Here is a 23,700-nt window from a genome sequence, read left to right on the forward strand (position 1 = left end):
GAGCATTTAATAACACTCCCGTTGCTCTTTGATGATGCCACTTTTACTGAAATGTAATGTCGACCATAGGATAAACACCAGATCGGTTAATACAAAACAAAAACAGTAGTATTTCCTGTCAGCGCTCCACAGACAGATTGTATGGTTTGTGGTTCTTATTCTCACACAGCCACTGTGACAAATCAGTGTTGCGGTGCTGTGGATTGACGGTGACACACTGCCCTCTTGACAATCTCTCCTGTGTAAACCTCCTAAACCTATGGCTTTACAGGAGGCATTGTCAGAGGCAACATCAATCCCTCAACTTCACTATGTTTAATCTCAATCAGATTTAAAACTCGCATGTTAGTTGATGATTGATTATGAACACTGACCAATACCAGAGGCTTGCACATAGTTGTAAGTATTATTTAAACCCACAGGACTGTGTTTTTGCATTTTTCTGTTAGTTTGTGAAGCATTGAGATCCTAATTCATTTGATATAGAAACTCTGTTCATCAACTGAAACAGTCTATTTGATAAAGTAGTGCAGCTATAAAAATGGCTTAATTTGTTGAATGTTTCCTACATTATAGTGTAATATATTGGAATTTTAATGGCTCTTGAACACAAAGTTTTAATTTTCTCACTTAAGGATGAAGATAATTTGCTGCACAACACTGTGTACTTGAGATAAATGAGGCATATTCATTGAACCATATTCAAACATCTGCCAAATCTATCTCAGCAGAACAACACAGTACATACTGTTAGCACTGTAAGCAATGTGCTTAAAAATAAAAAACATGCCACATGTTCTGTTTTTGTATGACAGCTTGTTATCCACTGATAAATCCATTAGAGTAAGGCCAAACTTTAGCACTGATAATGGATTACTTCTTTCATGTCAAATTCTGTGTCTACAGCAAAGAAATAATGCTATTAATGGAAAAACTGACTGGAGCCAACACTGAAGCAGTCCTTGCACTTCAGCAGAATTTCATATCTGGCACTTTGCAGTTATATTATACAATTACACTGCAATTGTTATCCCAAACCACCCTCTGAATAAATCGTAAATTAATAATTAGAACAAATAGAACTGTTCACTTAAATGTGGCAAGCTGTAAACAAGCTGCTGTACAAGTGGTATCTAACTGGAATATCTGTCTCAAATATTAAGCAATCAGAAAAATGTCTTGTACAGAATTACAGTTAAGCAGGCTTTCGAACATCTGCTGAATAAGACCACAGTGTTTCAGATGTGAATTAATTAAAATGGCCATAACACAAAGACAAGCCATGGGAAGTCTAAAAAAAGAAGGGGGGCACTGACAAACTGAAAAATAGCCAGCTGTGCTCTGTCAAATGGAATCATGCACATGAAAGCCCAGCACGCCTTAGGGAGGGGGGACGTAGGGGATAGGTGTCATAAGACAGCTTTATTCAGGTAAATACACTATAAGATTCTGCAGTGGAGTGTTGTAGCATCTCTCAGCTTACCGTTTTCAATGTGTGGGCCTGTGAATTTACTCTAATTTACTTGTACTGTTCTTATAGCATTGTATTAGCTTGTTGTTATTTTAGAGTATAGTATTGTTTTTTTGCCCCCCCCATTAAAAAAAAAAAAACTGAAAAAAAAATGAAGACCTATTGTAGGCTACCAAATAGCAGACAAAATTAGCAGCTAGCTGGTGAACATAATGAGCCACATACAACTCTAAGGAGTTGGTGGAGACCAGAGCAACAGAGCTGCAAGAAGTGTGAATACTGGACACGCATCAACTTTATTTGTTCCGTGTCTGTGGGAAGCAGAAATACACAAGCCTTTTACCAGCACATTCAACATGTTTACTTGAAATGTGATAATATTAATGTCATGCCTGCTGCTTGTGTCACTGCCCACAAAGTGGCCAGAAATTCACTACTGAAGGTTTATGAATTGTGTCATTCCAAACTGGGAGGCGGACTTTTTCTGTTTCCATGACAGTGCTCCTATGCAAAAAGCAGGGTCCACATGGTTTTCCCAGATTGGTGTGGAACGTGAGGCCTGCGGAGAGCCCCGACACAAATCCCATCTAATACCTTTGAGATGAATTAAGAGCCAGACTTTATCACCCAATGTCAGTCTCCAAACTCTAATTTACTCTCTAATGCTCTTGTGGGTGAATGGGAGCAAATTTATATGGAAAGCCTTGGCAGAAGAGTGAAGGCTGTTGGCATATTATAGTAGCTCTAGTTTTGAAATGAGATATTCATTGTGCTGCTTTGGTGTTCATGTACTTTTCATCATTTTATGTATATTTAGACTTCAGAATGTGGCCCGGTTTTATTCACTTCCTTCACTGCTGTTCACTCTGAAAGTGGCAGATTCCTACTCTCTCTGTGACCCTTAAGGAAAGTCCACTATTTACAACATGATATGATCCTGTGCTTTTGTGTGTGTATTTTGATGCAACTGTCTTACCCTCATACAGCCAGTCAGCAAGGCCATTGAAGATGACGCCCTCCTGACCGGTGGAAACCAGGCGGATTGCTCGGCTGTCTATTGTCGTTTTGTAGTAGATGTTGTTTTCAAATATGAAGATCTAGATAAAGACATGCAGAGCAGTGACTGTCATTAGTCTCTGAATCACTGTATGTAGTCTAGAATCAGGTTTTGCTCCATCGCTGGACTTGCAGCTAAATTTCTATTTCCTGCAGTGCCGTGCACATTTTTCATCAGCTTCTTTTTATCTACAGTACAAGCCTTTACACCAAACACGCTTGTGGTACTTTATCATAACAGGACTTTATCTTAATCCAGATAGAAACACAGCTCAGCTCAGTGACACTTACAAGCTAATATAGTTTCAGTCGACACCTGCCTTAAGCACTGTATTAATGGATATTTCCCTCATAATGGCATGAACTGGATTCCTCTCCAAAGCAGGATGATGCACTTTGTGTTGCTAATCTGGGTGACGGAGCTGGCTGAGACCCTGCAGGCACACACACATCACTGAAGACATACAGAACACAAGCACAACCGCACCCTAGTGTTTACCGAGACATTATGCCGTCTATTGGTGGTTGACGGTGGCTCAGTTAAACAGTGGGTTAGGTGTTCTGCTGATTTAAACCCTCAGTACCAATGATTGCATCACCTGAAGGAATTAATACTGATGAATGTGTGACACCTAAACTCCTCCATCAATTCACTCCAGTGTTTTTGCTGCTTCGTCTGGTGCCAGTATGATGGAGATGAATGCAGGATTGATCAGTATCCAAAGTTCAGGCTGTGTTTGGTGTGACTGGGCTGTCAGCTGAAGCCTCTTCACTTAAATCTAAGCTCCAAATCGCTGCCACAAGAATAAAAAGAGACATGGCTCCTTGTGCTCTGATCTAGGGATGCTGTTGAGAAAATCAAACACGTAAATAATAGCTTCAGCATCTGAGGAAAACAGATCAATGGTGAACACTGCAAACCTGCCACAGGAAAAGTTAAGAGACTCGGATAAAATTTGAAATTTCAGAATTCTAATTATTATTATTGGCAACAGGTGTCTCAAACCCTTGATACGGCTTCACAGTATTACCACCAAATGATTAAAAGAGGCACTTAAAGCTGCATTAACCAACTTCTCCCTCTAATTTTTGACCATTAAGGGTGATGTGAGAGTCAAAACAAACTCAAGCAGTACCTGAGTTTTGAAGGCAGGCCTTAAAATACATCCTATCAGAAGCTTCTAAAGCCATGACCTCATTTTCTAAATTTTCCAAGCTGTTTAAAGACACAATCAACTGAATGTATGTAAAATTCTGACCCACTGGAATTGTGATATACTGAATTAATCTATCTATATAAAAAGTTGGAAAAATTATTTGTCATGTATAAAGTACATGCCCTAACTGACTTGCCAAAATGGGTTTGTTAGCATGACATCTGTGGAGTAATTAAAGAAATCAGTTTTAAATGACTTCAGCCTAAGTGTAAGTTAACTTCAGACTTCAACTGTATTTGGAATATAAAGCCTGTGGTTTCTGGTGGCATTGCAGCAACACAATGTCAAATAAAGAGGTTTACATTTTAGCAATATGCACACATTAGTAATGTTTGTAGTGGATGCATCTACAGTAACAAGTCAATTATAAGGAGCAATTTTTATTCCCAATAATATTGATACAGTACCAACTGCAAGCCATGCATTTATCACTTCTAGACTTAATTATTGCAATGCTCTATACCATGGTGTTAGCCAGTCCTCCCTCGCTCGTCTCCAAATGGTGCAAAATGCACCATGCACCAAATGCTGCTCGTCTTCTATGTGAAATGAGAAATTCCATGTGACACTTTGATAGTTGAACAAACTCCTCAATGTTAACCGCGGTTTTGCCTCATTCTTTGTCTCGCTCTTTCCTTTCTACAGAACATCCGCTCCCATCCTTGGTTGTACCTGGTCAGGGAGCCTCCACAGTCCGTCTTTGAAATGAGCCATACTGCTTTGAAAAACGTATCCTAAAACCTCAGATCAGCGGGGCCATGGAAGAAGTGTGGTGCAGATTTTAACAGTGGTCACAGAGGGAAAGAAATAAACACAAGGCCTGACGACAGCAGAGTGGGGTGGGGGTTTAGCACAGCAGGGAGAAAAACACCTCTAGACAATTTTTTACTTGATTTGCCGAATTTGTGGTAAATATTAGTTAATGCAGTTTTAAAGTTTCCAGGTTCGCTGTGAGCAGAGAACCCATTATAGCATTTAGTGACAAATTATCCCCAATGGCCTGGAAAAACTGGAATAAGCAGGTGACTGTGTCTTCACTTAGTGTTCAAGGGATTTAAATGAGAGAAAAAGCAAAATGCAAAAGATTCATTTGAAACGGTCAGAGATAAGAGCAGCAACATCAAAGCTATTTGGAGCTCGAATAGCAGGGCTTCTTATGTTTGTCTGCATGTACGTTTTTATTCTGAAATATTGCCCAATTTTGTCAAATGATACTTTTATTTGGGTTCATTTTTTCCTCTTAAAATCCACCTTTGTGCGAGATTTTCCTCAGGTGCGTGTTGACCCAGCCACACTGATTGCTCTGTCACGGTAGGGTAATTGTTTGTGATTTAATATGGGGAACGACACAGGCTTCATCTCCCTGCTCCTCTCACCGTACACAGCCATACGGCCACAAACACACATACCTCTCATCTTTATGCGCCGATATAACACCTGATGATAAATTGCTCCAATTTTGATGAACCTAATGGGAAATTATTACCTTCACAAACCATGAGTAAAGAACCGACAATACATCCCACATCGCCAGGTCAGAGAGAGACAAAAGGTGAGAGCTCATCTCATTTTTCTCAGCTGTTCATTAAATCAAACATGGAACTACAGTAACAGCTTGTGCAAAAGGAGCATTTAAGCACAATATTACCATATGAAAATTAGTATGCCTTCATCCCTCAGCAGGCCAGGTCTCATCACACACTTTAAATGTTAATATTTTCTTACAGCAGTGTATCTGTAATTTAAGCAAATGATATGACAAAAGCAATTACATAGAAGGAGAAAATTTTGAATACCCAATGGGCTATCTGTCATCACACACACACACACACACTCACAGCCCAAACAGGAGTCAGCAAGGCAAAAAAAGTGGAGTATGAATAAGGTGAGGCAAGAAAGTAAAAGATAATGAGGTGCTTGAATCATAGGCACTTTCAAGCTCATTAAAAGAAAAAAACATTGCTTTGTGTTTTTCTCACTGTCAAACCTCATGGAAAGGGCAAAACCAACAATGTGTCTGTTCTCTCAATATTTTTTGACTGTTCTGAGGTACTCAGCCTCAAGCCCATTGGTTCCTACGCAAGATGTCTGACTAAACAGGAGTCAAACATACAGTATGTTCATTTTTTTCAAAAAGACTTTGTAATTTCCTAAAACAGCTGGACACTGTAATTTTTAGCCAAACTTTCTTAAAAACAAGTAAATTGCATATTTGTCTGGGACTATTTTCAGCTGTGATTATTACACATTAGGTGCCCTTTTGAGTATGCAGGAGAACAATGAATGTGGAACAGTCTCACAAACCAAAGTGCCCATGTTGATCGCAACAAACAAGTCACCAAGTGCAACAGTGTGGCACAACAACCGTGAAGTACATCGGCACAGAGGAATCAACTACATCTGCCTTTGGACAATACATCTAAATTTGTTGCATCATGTTTTCTGATGCAGTTTGTTTGCATAAACATTAGTGAAACATCCTTGTGTTCACATGTAACCAGCTGCAAAAATAGCTACTTTTTCATGAACTAAAATTGCCACTTCACGGTTGCATGCCTCCACCAACCAGTCAAATTCATTGGTATGGGACAGAAGTGAGGTCACTCATCTTCATGTTTGATGACCAAAATCTAATCTGTTCATGCTTGAAAGTTGACATTTGTGGCAAATTTGAAGAAACTCCCTCAACGTGTTCCTGACATATCGGCCGCGTACAGATGGACAAACAGAAGCCTGAAAACATAATTCTTCTGGCCACAGCTATCGCTGGTGCAGAGGTGAAGAAAGATTTATAATTTGTGAACATAAAATAGTTGTTCTGTACTTTTCATGGTCAAATAGTTATAGCTCTGCTGACTCTGGGTAACTGTAGCTTAGTAAAATTAGGAGTTTATAAAAATAGTTCCCTCTACCATTATTGTTGAATGGTTAAAAGTGGCTTCTCTCCATTTGATTTGATTTGATTTATCCATCTCAGACGTATTTATTTTCAAACCTTCAACCATGTTGAATCCAAGGACCTCCAGCAGATAGTTTCATTCTATAACTGTTTCTGCACTAAGCTTTTCAGCAATAAAAATATTTTATTTTGTCAAAAGAAATATACTGTAGCTTCTCACTCCATAAAACCATCACACCAATGTACAAGGGAAAATTGAATGAATGGAAATGCCAAGCAGAGCTGTAGTGAAACCAAATTGAAGACATCACTTTTGTTTGCCCAGTTGCATAAACTGTCCAACTGCATTTACAAAATCTGTCCCCAAACGTGACTGGTGACACACACACACACACAGTTTATTTGGCGCCATGTGTTTGCTCCCCCAGCAGCCACAGACTGTCCAACCCTTGGGTTGTGCCACTGAGATGCCATCTGCCACTGTGGCTCTCACCAGCTCAAGTGTTGTCAAAGTTGTGAAAGTAAAAATTACCATGGGTGACACTGACAGAGGTCAAAGCAAAGAAAGTTCACCTCGTGTGTTCATAAACCTCTTAACGCCACAACATTTGTCTGTTCGGCTATGACAAACCATAAATCGCTAATGTGGCTCCTCTGCAGTGCGAGGCTGATTCTAACAGAACTCCACCGGTGTGAATGTAATCGCGAGTGTATGGTCTCTTTACCAGCTGCTGGCCTCGCGGTCCCCATCCGGCAAACTGCAGAGCTGTGTCTTGCACCTCAGGGGGATTCAGAGACCAGGTTTCCCTGTGGAGACAACACATTAAAGAAACAATATCATATTTTCCTGTGTGTATATTACATAGCTGACTACAAATGTATAGTCACAGCAAGGAAGTCCTGGTTTTTCTTGTTCCTTTACTTCATCAATCATCCTCATTTTTTAAGCCCATGCTGACTGTGCTCAGCTCTCTACAAATACCGAACAGTAGGGAACTGAGTCGGCATCAACGGATGACTAAAAGCAGGGCAGGTTGAATGCAGCGTACAAAACTCAGCTGAACTGAAATGAAACTAGAGGTTAGTCTTACTGTGTCACAAGGCTGTAGATAATGTACTTGGCCACATAGGAGTGTTGGTAGATCTGTGAAAATAAGTAGCATCACAATCACACAAGGGTCAAATCTGGCACAATTACATGGTGTGAGGTGGCACTGACGTTTTCTCACCGGTTTTACTTCGAAGGCAAACAACACATGTTGCATGTCTGGAGACACTTGATACTTGGTAGCTCTGGCTCGATCCTGGATGGGATCAAAAACACATTTGCGTTAGTATCACACCCAGCAGAGCAGCAGTAGAGTGTATAGTCACTGCTCTTGAATTAAAATGCAGTTGATACTCACAAACAACTGGTTCGGCACGACAACTCTGCTCTGCATGGTGTCAGCGTTAAGCTTGACAATGTCTCCATCTCTTGTGCGATAAAGGAGCTCATTCTCTAAGAGATGGGAAAAATTCTAGATTACTTTTTATAGCATCTTGCTAACCTTCCTCACCTTTATCAGTTAAGTTGAATAAGCAAACTGCTATTTAATCTACAGACATGTATTTTTGGCCACTTAGGGGCAATGAAAACAAGTTCTAAACAACTACTGACACATTATCACTTGTTAAATTCATACGCCAAACTTGTCAACAGTTGCTTATTTACACAGCAGTTACAGAGCAACATTAGCATTCATTTGGAGTCATGTTTCTGGCTATACATTCATTATCCTTTTACACTCTCACTTGCTTTCCACCAGCTCCTGAGGGTGGAAATATCTTGCTGCTCACTATGTCTGTGCGCTGGTTGGTGCTGGGCAGGTTGTGTACAATGAATTTTGTTAAGAGTGTTTTCGCTGAAAACAGTTATAATATACGTTACGACAGTAAGTGAGCAAGCACTGAAGCTAAATTCAAGCAGTTCTTACTCTTGTTGTTCTGTGTAATCATGGCTTATTTGCCGACTGCTGGATCTGTTTTAGGGCCTCAAACGATCAAAACATCTCCCATTGTTAGACAGTCTCAGAAAAAGGCTGTGAGTATGTCATATATCCAGGACTGTTATAATGCTGCTGTCCTCATCTTCCTGCTCTGTTGACAACAAAACTGCCCCATCTTTTATGAGAAGCTCTCAGATTCCAGAATGGCTTTCTCTGGTTACCTTAAGGCTTAAAAATAAAGTGGTCCGAAAGTCAAGATACAAGATTTAACACTTTCATAAATGTTTGGCTGTCAAAGTGTGTTAGTTGGCAAGTTCAATTAAACTCTCTGGAACACAAACTCTCTTTTTAAGTGTGTTTTTCATATCAGTTTGAATTTTACAACCCCAAGATTTTCTCAGAAATAGCTAAAATGTGTTGCCTTATGACCAAACACGGGCAGAAGTACTAAACAAGTGGGTTAGTGTTGGATCCAAAGTAGATTCTGAGGGAAGTGATGTCTTTTGTGGGGCGACTTTGGTTCAGTGGGTAGAGAGGCCATCTCTCAACCGGAGGGTTGGGAGTTGGAATCTCGGTGCCTGCAGTCCACATGTCGAAGTGTCCTTGGGCAAGACACTGAACCCCCAAGCTGCCCCCAATGGTTAGAGCCATTGGTTGAGTTGGCGCCACAGATGGCTGCCTTGGTTCTGTACTGGAAACAAATTCCTGGTGTGTAACATACTTGGCCAATAAAGGTGACTTACACCACTTATCCTTTTTCGCCGTAGATACTGTAATGTTTGCCCTTACTCCAACCTCACCCTAACCAGTTACCTCTGCCTACTGCCAAGTTTTGGGAACTAACGTTTACCCCAGTAAATGTGACTTGAAGTGTCTGGCTCAGAACACACAATAGCAAAACTAATTTAGTTGCACCAGTTTGCAGAGTTGGTAAAAGTAACCAAGTACATTTACTCAAGCACAATTTAAAGGTATCCCTTTTTTGAGTATTTTCATTTTCTGCTACTTTATACTTCAACTTCATTACATTTTAGAGAAAAATAATGTACCTTTTACTCACTATATTTATTTGATGCCTTTAGTTACTTTACAAAATGAGATGAATAAAACAAAACACAGTATAATTATAAGATTTTACTGATCCCTGGTGGGAAATTCACAAGCTACCCAGCAGTATGTAAAGTACTTCAAAGTTAACATTAGCTTTACTGGCTGCACCATTAAATATGATGTACACAATAATTATAGTCCAATAAATATGATGTATATACATGTGTAATGTGCTATTCTACACAATGAGTACTATCAGTACTTTAAGTAGTTTTGATGCCAATACTTTTACTTAAGTAACATTTTGAATGCAGGACTTTTACCTGTAACAGAGTACTTTTACACTGTTGCTACTTTTACTCAAGTAAACAACCTGAGCACTTCTTCTACCACTGCCTGTCTGTGACTTCGGAAACTGCCACTTTGCAGAGCTTGTTCTGTTTGACTTTATGGACATTTTGAGTGACTACTGACACAGGCAATAGTTGATAACATTGGTGACTCCAGGATACTAGGAATGCTAATTAACCCCAGTCTGTTGCATAATAAGATCTGAGCTGGGAGTCATAATGGGCTGCAATGGCAATTTAGTTGCCAGAGTTGGGTCTTTTGTTTCATGAGTACATGCACAAAGATGTCCCCTGCTGATACCTTGTTTTCATTACTGAACAATATTATATTCTGTTATATTTCAAAAGTATGAGTGCGTGAGACAGACAGCAGCAGCAGCAGCTCTTTGTTTTTTAAATCAGTGTGAAGGTTTGATCCTTTGTTTTTGGATTCGAGTCTGTGTCAGAAACTCAGAGGTGAGTCCAAAGACTACTGAGGCAAGCAGTGATCAAAGAACAACAGGGATACGTTACACACCACTGTGAATAAAGCCCACAAAATATTGATGAGGACTACTGAAGTGCGAGGTTGTCCCACTGGACTTCTTATCAGAAGGTCGTTAGCGCCGAATGGGAGTTGACTGCGTTAACTGACAAGATGCAATGTCACACAATTGATTGCCAAGGTTTCATCAGGTTTTGAGGACGTTTTCATCACTGTTATGAATGAAGGGAACAGAAATACAGGAACTTGACTAATTACATGTTAATAAGCTGATAGTGGAAATAATCAGTGGAGCGTGTGCAACTATAGAACAAAAGGACAGATGTGAGGTCGTAATGTGTGTCAGCAGAAGAAGGACCAGAGTTTGCAAATGTTGCTGGTGATCATGTGAATGTAGTTGTACTGTACAACTGCATTCAGATGTGTTACGTGCAAGACGCCAGGTATATTCATGCATAAGGTGGTTATATACAAATGTGGCTGGTGGACCCTCTGATTTTAGCCGTGCAGTTTTAAAGTTTCTAGTTATAACTGCTTGCCTTGAAACGCAACTAAAAAACTTTTTGCTAATTGCTACAGACACTGAGGATCATAACAATACTGCATGTCTGGCACATCTCCACAGAAAAGTACAAACAGCTTTACAACACAGTAATAAAAGACCTTTTACAGTATAAACATCATCTGTAATGTTTATGGCTTCAAAGGAAATTAAGAAAAATAAAATCAATAAAATTGCTTGTTTGCTAAATTTGAAAATAGAGCTTTATAGTTGAACAGTGAAAAGCTTTAGGATTCTCATGATTTAGAAATTAATTCAAAGTTTTCGGTTTGACACATATTGTAGTCTTTAAATTACTATTAGTTTCATCTAATATATATAATCAGCTATGTATCATGTGTAATTACAACCGTATACAGAATGTACTTGTTGCTGAGCAACAACACCTGCGTCTGAAATCACTAAAGTGAGCAGTAAATTGAGATTTCAGACACTTTTGAATCTCCGTCATTTTGTGTCATCACTATAAGGGAAGTTTGATGGGCACTATACGCATGTTGCATGAATTTCCTACTCACAATAAAATAATACCACTGATTCAGATGGGTGTGAGCTCTTATAATACATGTAGAAATGAAGAATCTTAAGTTTCTCATGCAGAAACTGAAAGTTATTTCAAGTGCTTTTCCTGTCGAACACCAGAGGGCACCGAGTCAGCTGATCCAACATTTATGAGCTCAGCCAGCAGCTTCCTACTGGCTACCCTGTCAAGGTTACAGAGGCCACAGCAAACCCATTCTGTTCAGTCTGGACCAGCTTAAATTGCAACTAAAATATGCTGAATTTTTAGTACATAATGAAGGAGCTTGAAAATAGGTGCAGTTGTTTGCCATGGAGACAAAAACCACGGAAGAGAAATAAAGATTAACTCTGTGTGCAAGGCTCAGGTTTTCTGTCGTTAGCTTCAGAAAAAGGCAGGTTTCATGGTCTCCCTGTAGGAAAAGCCTTTGTTTGTTATGTAATTTACCTGAAACTGATAAAGTTCATTTTATTTTAGTGCTTACAAACTGCTTCACCTCTTCACTCGTTTCAGCTGTGTAACTACAGTACATGCTCCGACCTCTTATCCTCAGAAGTCCCATACCTTTTTTTAATGGAACAAATCTCAAACAACCAGGCTCCATCCTGGGAGATTTTAAAGCTTTACTTCCCAATAGTTTGATTTCTATTTTGTCACTTGATTGCTGCTTGTTTGCCGTTACTCAACTTTTTTTGTGGCAAATTTTATTTGTATGGCTTCACAAAGATGTTCTTTGTTTTCACTGTAATACGTTATATGCTCTTTTCTGACAAATGTCTTCATACGTTTTGTTTTAACAGGAGTCAGACTAAATATAAAAAAGGCAAACTAATCACTCACTGTTGAGCCATTTGGCATCTGGGTCATGGATGTGAAAGTCTGGACCAAAAACATCCTCAACAGTCACTTTCTTCTTAAGGGCGAGGCTGTCGTCTTCGCCTGTCGAGAGCATCATCAAAATATGAACACTCGTAAACTTAGTATGATGTACAGAGGCTCAAAGAAAAAACCTGAAAATCATTTGACTTTTTATGCTGCTTTGTCTAGGGGTCCGCATGCAGACACACCAGAGACTGTCAGCATCTCATAGTAATATCCTCCTCTTCTTTCTCTGAAGATAGTATCTCAAACAACTATACCCCAGTATATCTAGAGCAATTTAGAACAAGTTACAAACAAGAAAGAGGCCCCTGATATTGTGCTCTGACTTTGAGAACACTGTCTCCCCCCCCAAGCAGCAAACGTTTGGTCTTCCATCCCCAAAACTCAAAATGAGAACTGAAGCCGGCAGCTCTGAGAGCAGGCGACAGAAGAACACAAGCAAGTTAATGTGGATGTGTACCACACCTTTACTCAGAAAACAACCATTAGACACATGCTGTCACAATGGCTGCCAGCCCAGTCTTATTGTACAAAACAGTAGTTGACAGATTCTTCGGCAGGTGTCACGCTGTAACTGAGAGGAGAGGTCTGAGTGTGTAAATACCACATCAGACATTGTCAAGTGTTTATCAACTTGAATAATCGAAGATATTCTTTTGTCTGGCAAGAAGCTGCAGAGTGTGAGGAGAAAGCCAATTTCCAGGTAAATGGCATCTCTGACGGTATATCTGTGCCAATCTGACAAATGACTGGCGCTATTACCGCATAATCATTTCCATTAAACAGGCTTGAATGGCATTGCACATTAAAAGGCCCATTACCTAGTGAGACAATGACTCCGCCTCTGTGTAAAACCGGTACGCTATCACCAACCTTGAGAAACCATGTCATTCATCTGTCTAACCTTGCCCCGATAGAAACAAGTTTATCAAATTAAAATATCTGCCTGCTCTGCGAGAAGAAACAGAATCCTGAAGAAAGGGGTTTTATCTGATGCAATACTGAATTTAATACTGAGCATTTGTGGAGAATGAGTGTATACCCAGGCAGCAAACACTGGAATAGGGGTGTGTGGATATGCTTCCCTCCACTGGCCTTGGTTGCTTCACAGATTTTAATAGAGTTTGGTGTCGCATTAGGCCTTGGCTCATGAACAGCAAAGATGACGATCCAGATGGGTTTTTGCAGCATTTTCAACATCTGGCACAGTATATGCCATGACAGTTTAGCTTTTTGTGTATTTTGATGGATACTGGGTTCCAGATGTAAAGGTGCAGAGTTTCTAAACATTTTTCTATCATTGCAATAATTAGTTGAGAGGACTGTACATTTTTGGCAGATGTATGTGGTCTCAGTCTCATCAGAGGTGTAAAATGCTTTAGCTTTTTACAGGCTGTGTAGAATACAGGTATACTGAGTCCAAGTGTGTGTGAGTGCATACTGTTTGTGTTGTTACCACTGCCAGGGAAGTTATATCTTTGTTTGAACATTAAAGTCTGTTAGTGGCAATACGTTTCCCATGTGGTTATAAATCACAACATGCAGAATTGTCCACATTCAAGGCAATTTCTAGGATTAGCTGATGCACATTAGATATTTCTAAGCATTTTCTAACAAGAGAGCTTGGAAGTGTGTACACTCTAATTGCTATGTAGCATACATGTTTGTGTATCTATGTCTACATACGAGGGGTCAGCAGAATGACAGAGGTGACAATCAGGGAACAGATGATGAAGATGACCAGCAAGGCAATGGCTATTCCCTTCCAGTTCCTCTGAGCCGGCGCACTCCCCACCAGGTCCTGAAAAAAATATACATAGCATACTTTACAGTGATGCAAACACATGCCAAAATAATACCTTTTACAGCCAACAAACAAAATGATTTCACTGCTGCAGGCTAAATCGATTCCAGTGTATTGTACAAAATGTTGACATGCATAGGTGATGAGTTTCAAAATGAATGATACACATCGTTCTACAGCTCAACTGATCATACTTAAGACAGATATACTGTATTTTGTACCATCACCATTGAGAGAAATTAGCTGGAGGACAGCTCATTCTGAGAGACAGATGCTGACAGGGCAGCCTCTTGTGTGCAATAACTCTGCATCCTATAGCTGCTCGTACGCAAGGCGTCTCTGCAGCTTTGCGCGAAAAATGGAGTGGTGCTGTCGCTTCAGCGCAGATACAACAGGCAGAACAATGAGCCGCTCTCCTCACACAGCCCAGCAGATGGCTAATCAGCACTACTGGAAATAAAATATACTGCAAAAATCCACAGGATGTACAAAACATTTTGAACACACCAGTGTGGGAGGAAGCAATCAGGTGGCCTCTGGACACTGACTCTGAAACACTGATCTGAAACGGTTTATATCTGCATGCTCTTTCAGTGGTTTTACTGTGCGATTTCACCGGGGTAAATACGCAAACACATCGTTCACTCTTTGACACTGTGTCTGTGCCAAGCAATAGGAGCAGATAGTTGTCTTGAATAACTGTAGCTGTGGGTGAAAAACCTCTCAAACTCCAGGCTTTTCTTTTACTCCTGGGCTTGTGGCATTGTCACTACATTTCTCATGCAGACGCATCATACATAGTTATTTTTCAGGACAGGTTACACTATTCAGAAATACCTTCACTTGATACATGAGTGGCACTATACAGTAGATGTCGTAGGACAACGGTTGTTAAACCGTTCTGTCCAAACCCCACAGTCATGACAGATGAATTCAAGTGCTGCTTCTTCAACAGCACCACTAGGTCTACATGTCATGTTGTTGATTTCAAGTAGTTTTAACACTTAATGAATTAAAGCAGATACAGTATTTTTCAACTATTTATTCATTATTTTAAGCCATCTACACTATTGAACTGTTTATTTCCTTCAGCTGACTACTTCAATTGCTTATCCATTACTTTTATCTAGCCGTTTCATACCATTTAACTTCTACCTTTAGATAATTATTCTAACTTTTTATCCATTATGCTACTTTTAGCCATGGACAGATCATGGGACAGTGGGCCCCTGAGCACAGACACTGTATGTAAAAGACGCACCACCTCTTCTACACTTCAGGAACTAGACTCAGACTGAGCAACTGCATGATGTAGTCATGTTTTTTGCTGGTTGTGTCCCTTTGTAGTTGTTTTGCATCTATATTTGTAGCCACCATGTCAATTTCTTCTCATTTTGCATCTATTTTTACTTGTTCTGTTTTTGTTTTTATATTTTATTTTATTTTATTTTTTATCTCTTGGTGCATCATTGCATCTATTTTTTTCTCATGTGGCTTTTTGCAGACATTTGATTGGCTTTCCAATAGAAAGGTTAACAGTCCTTTCACAGACCCCTGGTCTAGGGGCCCCCTGGCTCCTTGGGCCCCTGGCCCTGAAGTCTATATATGCTTTTAGCCAACTATTTAAACTGTTCATTAATAATTTGAATGTTTCAACAGTGCAACTTTTTAAACTTTTAAAACTGTTTACAAGTTTTAAATTATTTGAAATAATTATCCATACATTTAGTAAACGATTACAACCCATTATCTGCTACTTTCAAATTCAACCATTTTGCTTTTTCACCATTTTATTTAAAGGTTTATCAGTACCTTTGGGCTCAACATAACAGCTTACCCAATACTTACCCATTATTTTTACTGTTATTAATCAGTTCATCTGCTAATTCAGCCGTTTATCTAACACCTTATGCTACCCGTTGTCGTGTCTTGTCACCTCTGGATGCCTGATCTCATACACCACTAGGCTGCACAGTTGTAAGTTAATGTGATGAGGGTAGAGAAGAGATTCAAGATGGCTGAAGTTACAGTTATAGCTCACAATATGTTTTATAGGCTTGTTTTTTTGGAATTGTTAACACGTGTCTAAGCAGTTAAGTAAAGGATACTTGTTTGACACTGCAGCTTCCTTTATTCATTGGCTACACAACAGCTGTTTCACCTGTTTCATCCTTTAATTATGCAGCTTTAAACTGTCAACTATGTATTTCAACCATTTAATTGTTCTAGTTTATACTTTTCTGCTCACTAGTGCAGTTTCAAACACACCACCTAGGCTATCCTAAATTCTATAGTTTCATAATAGTTGCCCTACTGCACAATCCTTCCCCCAACCCCGTGTCCATACACACACACACACACACACACACACACACACACACACATCTCTCCGGTCACGATCAGTGAGGCAACTGACCAGCTCCATCCACCCATATCAGTCCAGCTGTTGAAGTTCTTGTAACCAATTAGACCTGGTTCCCGTCTGCCTATATTCAGTGGCTTTACAGTAGACAGTAATTCAATGAACCATCTGGAGGTAAATGAGGTGTGTGTGTGTGTGTGTGTGTGTGTGTGTCTGTGCACATACAGTACATATGACAGTGTACATTAGAAGTTACCTTTAAATATTTAAAGCGTATACATGTGCGTGCGTGTACTTTGTCTGTGCACCTATTGACTCACAGCAAAGCAAATCAATAGTGAAAGCAGTGAGTACACAAAGAAGAGCAGATACATCAGTAGGCTGATTTAATGCTGCAGAGGTAAGGTGTTTTGTGATAAGGTGCACAGAGTTGTATATTGCAGTCATAAGATGTTTATCACCCAGTGTTATCTTACTGTAATAGGAAAGATATGCTGTTAAAGTTGCCTTTGATATCATCACTTTAGATCTCTGGCAAAAATAAAACAATCAGATGCTCTGACAGGCGTGCAGATAACAGCCTTGTTCCTGCATCTGCTTACTTGTCGAGCCACTTAGTGCTGGCATTGAGTAAGATTTTACACACTGTATGATAAAGTGAAAACGGGACAGCACCCGGTGTCTCTCTGCCATGGATGGATTACTGAACGGGCCTATCAGGCACAGACCCAGGGGGTCAAAAGGTCTTGGGGGGCCTTAGACCAGAGAACTGTGAATGGCCTGTTAACCTTTCTATCAGAAAGTCAGTCAAATAAATAAAACACTAAGAGACATAAAATGACTGGAAAGAGAGACCGCAAAAATGACTACACTATTTTGAGATAATCTGGAGTGGAGGGGAGGTAGGGGTCTTTCACATGTCTGTGCCCAGGGCCCTGTTGTCTCGTAATCTGTCCATGACACTCTGCTGCCTGCAGCTCTTCTGCTGTTATTCTGGCTTTTCTGAACTGTTTTCAGAATACAGCCAATCAGCCCCATCTGGAACCTAGCGAAGGTTATAAAAAGCACTTTTTAACCACTAGTAGTCAAACAGCACCATGGAGGATCTCGTCTGCTGAAGTCTGAAACAGTGGTTGCCAGACTGAAGAGTTTCTTTAGCACACTGTGACAAAGACACAAAAAAACAGGGTTGTTTTTAAGATGACCACCATTAAAAGCAGCCAAAGGACTCAAACATGATTCAGATGCGATGCCGTTCCTTCTCGATGCTTTAGCATCTAAGGTTCTGTTAACATTAGCAAACTATCATGTTCATGATTTTGCCTTTGTAATATTATAATTTGAGCTTTGTGTCACATTATCAGTATCATGATTGTTCTACTGGACTTACTCGTTACTCACCTAACACTAGCTTTAACCTGGAGGCTGCATTCTGGTGCAACCATAGTTGATGTGTTACTAGGAATCAGGACATGATGGGATTGTCAGAGAGCTATTAGGAGCAGCCAATAGCGTCAGTATGTTTTGCGTCTCACTAAACCCTCTAGTGGCTGAAAAGAAATTTGGCAGAGCAACTTGAAATACATCCCAGTGCAGCCTGTACCTGACTGAGATGTACAAATCCATAAACGTAACTGGATTCATGCCACATCAGAAGAAAATCATCCGTCAGAAGAATATTTCCAGACACTTAGATGACAGCCTGGGAGGCATATGAGTAAATATTTAGTTCCAATAATTTTTACACTTTTTAAAAATACTGGAGCAAAAGAGACATGAGGTAAAATTATTTCAGACACAACCCACTTTTTGAATCTTAAATACATCTTCCACAGGCCCAGTGGGTTAATTCAGGCTGTTTAAATGTAGGATCCAAACAACTTGACAAACATCAGTAGTTCCCCCTACTGTGCTTGGCATTTCTGTAAACAGATGTGCAGTTATTCAATCCGAGGCCACACAGGCTCAGGTTTCCCCACATTTCAAATCAACCCAATACAAATGGGCATTTGCCTTTTTTTTTATAAATCAGCATCAAGTTTAAGCGGATATGACCATTAACCTTTGGCATCACAATTCTTAAACGTATCAACTTGTTTATTGTACAGTACTGTGACAAGCTAAGACATGGTCAACAGCTGTCACTGCTTTGAAGGTACCTACTTAACTAAAAACAGCAGAGTACACCATTAAAAACAAGCATGAGGAGTTTGTTTACTGAATGTTAGGCCTCATTTTTTATTAATAAGACACAAATTCTCTTTGTAATTGACCATAGTCCCCTGGGAGCAACTAGAATCTTTACAAATGCACACCTGTAGTATAGGAAGGGAAAAGACTGTTGATACTGTAAAAATAGTCAATATAAAACTTTATAATAATTTTTATTTTGAACAACTATCATGCTTATTTCTCTCTTATTTCTCCCTCACTGTCTGGAAACTTCAAGTTTCAGTGATGAAACACTCCATCAGGAAGCTCCGCTTGTTCATTGTCTTTCTTGTCAAAGACAGCCACCTGCCCCCATGTTGAATCAATGTACTTTAAACTACTCAAAAGTAGTGCCATTTACTTTAAAATAGCACTGTCCTCTCACGCAATCCACCGTCTTAGCTCTGACTGCTGTATCCATGCAGACTGCTTTATCCCTATGTGATCATCCACCTACTCAACAACAAATGAACAGAGAGCTCCAAACTCAGGCTGAATTCACTCCCATAAAAAAGGTACAAAAATCATCTTTTGTTTCCAGAAAATTTCAACCTTAAACAGATGTACATACCGCACAGCTTCCGATCCAATTTCCCTGACGTTCAGTGTGTTAATACTGCAAATTTAAGTATTCTCTGGACAATGACCTTTTTGAAGAGCTCTTAACAAGGCAAAGAAGCATCTGTGTGCGAGAGGAAATCTTGACCTTTGGAAGCATTTTACTGGCTGTCCGCATTAAACCATCTCCTTCTATTAGTCTGAGAAAAGCAGGCATGCTGCATCAATAAATAAGAGCTGCAGCCATTTTCACCTTTCTCTACAGACATCGAATCTAAACAAATCTTGTGCATTTTAGAACTTGAGGGGTGAAGTGAAAAGAAAATTTCTAACCATTTGTTACTGTTTTCCTTCTGAATGAAGCATTTTTTTTAAATGTCAAATTATCTTTGTCCCCCTCCCAATCCCATTTGCCTCCCACTTTCCCTTTGTCTAAACATCTCTGTCGCTCTGCTCACTGCTGAAGTGTGAAATGGATCTTTCCTGATCTCTGAGCACCTGGTTTCCAAGGGAACCAACAGAGTCATCTGAGTCAGATTTGCAGAGACGGTGGTGCTGGCTGCTGTTCAGTACAGTTGGGACTAATATTACTGCTGAGTGTCAGGTGGGAAATTTGATCTGGGTGGCTGAAGACATTAACTCAGGAAAACAAGGAGCTAAAGACATTTGAAACAAAAGCAAACTTTAGCCACCTAAAGATATTGGACACCTGACAAACGATACGTCACCCCACTGTAATGTAGTCGCCTCCTGAGAACAGTCAAACCGAGTTTGCCGTTATACACGGAGGCAAAGTTTATCTGGCACAGCATCAATAAATCATGGGCATTCACGAGTGAGATTACGAATTCATTCCAGCTGGTTTTTCATACATAGATAGTAGGACATCAGCCTGCCTCTGTCTATCCAGCATGTCTTCTTCCCCTTTGGAAAATGCAGAATGTGGGGGTTACACTCAACTGAGGCAAGATAATGAAAAGCAAAATGATTTTTAGATGAGCTATTGTAACCTGCAGACGTTTGGCGATATGAGATCAGCTCTGCAGAGGAGGAGAGGGAACCACAACGCTGGGAATTAGAGACATCTGACTAATGACTAAGAGGAAAAGTAATGAATGACAGTAAATGGAAAAAAATGAGGAAATATTTACACGTCTTTTGTGATAGTGGAGAGACTGAAGAAAGGGGAGACGGCAAAGAAGAAGAAAAACGTTAACATAAAAGGATCCCCTTTGATTTGACTCTGCGGTTTTCTGTACATTTGTGGAACTGGGGAGTAGTGAACATTATCAGTTGCAGTAATAGTGCAATAAAAAGTAGTCTTACAGCACAAATTAGTGCTGGATGTACCATTACACTTATAAAATGCTTCTCCAGAGGTTCCATAAGATTGTGTCGCTCTGCAGTACAAAACAATGAGAACATGCCTGTCTTTCCTAATTCAACTTTAACACGCTTTGTGTGTCTTTTGCTGGGTAACACAATATATTTAAGGGGAAAAAAAAAAAAATTCACCGATAAAGATTGGCATTCAAAGTTTAACTATCATTAAGTATGTCATGGATCTTATATTTTAGAGGGAGGTTGAAGACAAAAATTGCTGCTCCGAGTCTCAAACTGTCAAAATTAAATAGAGGGGAAAGAAGAAAGAAATGGGACAAATTGATTGACAAGCTTTACTGCATTTTTACTTTTTGAAGTTTCATTTTAAAAATATAGCTGTGATACACAGGCTTCTTCGCTGATTAGTGAAGTGCTGGACGAGTTTAACAGGTTTATTTGCTGAAAAAAAAAAAAAAAAAGGCTGATGAGAGCAGCAAGAATAGCAGCCCAGGCTCACATGAAAGTGTGGAAGAGCTACGTTGGTCCACAGCGTATAAACATAGTGGTGTCACAATTTTACAGCCATTATATTACACGTGATGTTCAGATTTTCAGAATATTCCAGCAATTAGAACAGAGAGCCACGAAAAATGATTGCTTACATGATCACAAAGAGCTATGCAAAATGATCCTGCTCCGTCAGTTTCTATTTTGGCATTAGAACATAATGTTTCCCACAGTCTGTTGTACATTTGTGCAGCCATACTGTCCTCCAACATTTCACAGCAGGTGAGAGTGAACAGTTTCTCTTCCAAGAAGTTTTATTCCAAAACAGAAACAAGTTTGAGAAGCTAAAAATTTCACCATCTAGTTAAAGTGATTATTGAGCCATTCAGACAACTATTTTAACATTTGCAGCCAGTTACACAAACACATTCATGAGCCTGTATTTGGCAACTCCAAATATTCATCTGTGATGTTAATCCAGTAAAGAAAAATCAGAGTGTCTTAGTGATTTGCTAAACAGTAACTATTAAGACTTAATGTGTTACCATGACTGAAAGCGTACAGATTTTCTGAGTGACTTTTCACGATGTTAATTGTCTGAAAGAAACCACAGCGGACACCATCAGCAGATGGGGAGGAAATCCATCCCAATATGTGTCAAATAATTAAAATTTTGAGCATATGCTTCAGAGATTTGAAGTGAGAAACTGTGGGAAGAGATCCATTACAGTGGGAAATGTGAGTTTTTGAGAAGAAAAAAAAAAGCCAAAACATGGAGATATGATTAGATTTTTCTGGCTTTATATTGGTCTTTGTAAGAATTAATTACATGTCGTGCCGAGTATGAGAAAAGGGGGGATGAAGCTATGTTAACTCCTGCCGACTCTATCGACAAGAAGGAGGTAAGACTGACAGGAAAAAGTGTTTTCTCAGAGGATATGAATTACTGTCTGCTTTTGGACAAACTCGGCACAGTATCGTTTAATCACCAGCAGAATTGTAGCACACGACAGGGCGACTGAAGTTGAATCACTGAAAAAGAGATGAGTTTGAAGTTACCCTTGCTTTTTAAAAATGCTTTCCTCAAAATGCCCCTGAAAATGAAATCCAATTTGAGTTAAAAGTGACGATAACAGGTCTATTATCCTTTTAGAATAATTATGTGCCAACCAAATTGATTCAGCCTGATGAAAGTTTAGGGGGGGGGGGAGATCCCCAAAACATTGTTTGAATTGAGAATTTGGGTTTGCTGCAGGTATAACCGTTTCATTCACTTTATAACACGTCTCTCTGTAGGAAGTGAGCCACCTATGATCTCTCACGCTGGGTGGTATGGTGGCCCTGACAGCTCAATGCACTGCATCTTGCAAATAAAACACCAATTAAGAAAACACTATCAGCAATTCTATACCAGATGTGCAGCATTTTCATGTTTCTGCTAGGATTTTTTCAGCGGTGGTGTTAGCTGGGGGTGGTGGGGTAGACTCACTGCATATGCCGGGGGTCGAACCGAATATCAGTACATAATTCTAAAAAGTTAAAGTGAAGCTCAGCTGCAAAAGAAGCCTTAGAACATATTTGAGATCCAGCAGCGATAATTTTTTTCCAGCATAGTCAAGACTAACCAGATCTGCCATAATTTGAATATGAGAGCATATCACTTGTGTAAGTTTTATGTCATTTCAAAACCCGATTACTTCACAAACATTCATTTCATAGACTAGCATCATTGGAAAGGGCCGGTCACGCCATTTATTTTGACATGTGACTCACAACAAGGCAATGAGTAAGGTTATTTCGTTACCCTCCTGTCTCTTATTTTAAAATGATAGAGGGAGAAAGAAAAAAAAGCCCATTGCAGAGTCTTGTAAATTTGGACATTATAATGTGCCACAAAACTCTGAAGCAGCGGCAGCAATAATTTTGCAGTGGCAGGCCTCTGCAAAATGTGTTTTCACTAAACACTGCATTATGAAAGCACAACCAAATACTCAAACAGGCTGTAAATACCCCCTATTCCTGTTGTAGTCTGTACCATTTGCAGCCCATTTGTGTATTTTTATCTGTATTTGCAACATGTTTTCTAAATGCTGCACATCTGTTGTCAAAATTTGTGCAAGTGTTTTCTCAGTTTGCTAGCGTTTTCTCTATTCGCATGTGTTTTCTCAAGTTGCAATGCACTGAGCTTTCAGGGCCACCACAGGGCCTTTGTTGGCAACATGAGAGCTGTTTGCAGTGGTGCTCAACTAAAGAGCATGACAGTGATGGTGTATCAGATAAAGAGAATGGAGATGCACTTCCTGAGCCTGTAATGTTTTCCCTTGTGAAATAAAAGCAGAATTTTAAATGGCAGAGAAGGTAAGATGAAGTTTCAATTTCTTTATTAGCTTATACCGCAGATTAAAGCTAGACAGAGCAAGTGCATCACATTGCCAACAGCATTCAAACCTCCACTG

At 39.6% G+C, this 23,700-nt stretch overlaps 1 protein-coding gene across 4 annotated transcripts in view; it reads right to left on the reverse strand.

The window, feature by feature from the left end:
* Positions 1 to 23,700, reverse strand: part of LOC109957670 (dipeptidyl aminopeptidase-like protein 6) — a 72,025-nt gene that overhangs the window by 10,074 nt on the left and 38,251 nt on the right. For all 4 annotated transcript variants that reach the window (XM_020595744.1, XM_020595746.1, XM_020595748.1 and 1 more), the window contains exons 2-8: positions 14,166 to 14,280; positions 12,438 to 12,536; positions 8,050 to 8,144; positions 7,873 to 7,947; positions 7,735 to 7,787; positions 7,369 to 7,450; positions 2,448 to 2,568 (exon numbers count right to left, since the gene is read on the reverse strand). In XM_020595744.1, coding sequence (XP_020451400.1) covers positions 2,448 to 2,568; positions 7,369 to 7,450; positions 7,735 to 7,787; positions 7,873 to 7,947; positions 8,050 to 8,144; positions 12,438 to 12,536; positions 14,166 to 14,280 — 640 coding nt within the window. The remainder of the gene's footprint in view (positions 1 to 2,447; positions 2,569 to 7,368; positions 7,451 to 7,734; positions 7,788 to 7,872; positions 7,948 to 8,049; positions 8,145 to 12,437; positions 12,537 to 14,165; positions 14,281 to 23,700) is intronic.

This window comes from Monopterus albus, unplaced genomic scaffold (assembly GCF_001952655.1).
Source record: "Monopterus albus unplaced genomic scaffold, M_albus_1.0 scaffold28.1, whole genome shotgun sequence".
Lineage (NCBI taxonomy): Eukaryota > Metazoa > Chordata > Actinopteri > Synbranchiformes > Synbranchidae > Monopterus > Monopterus albus.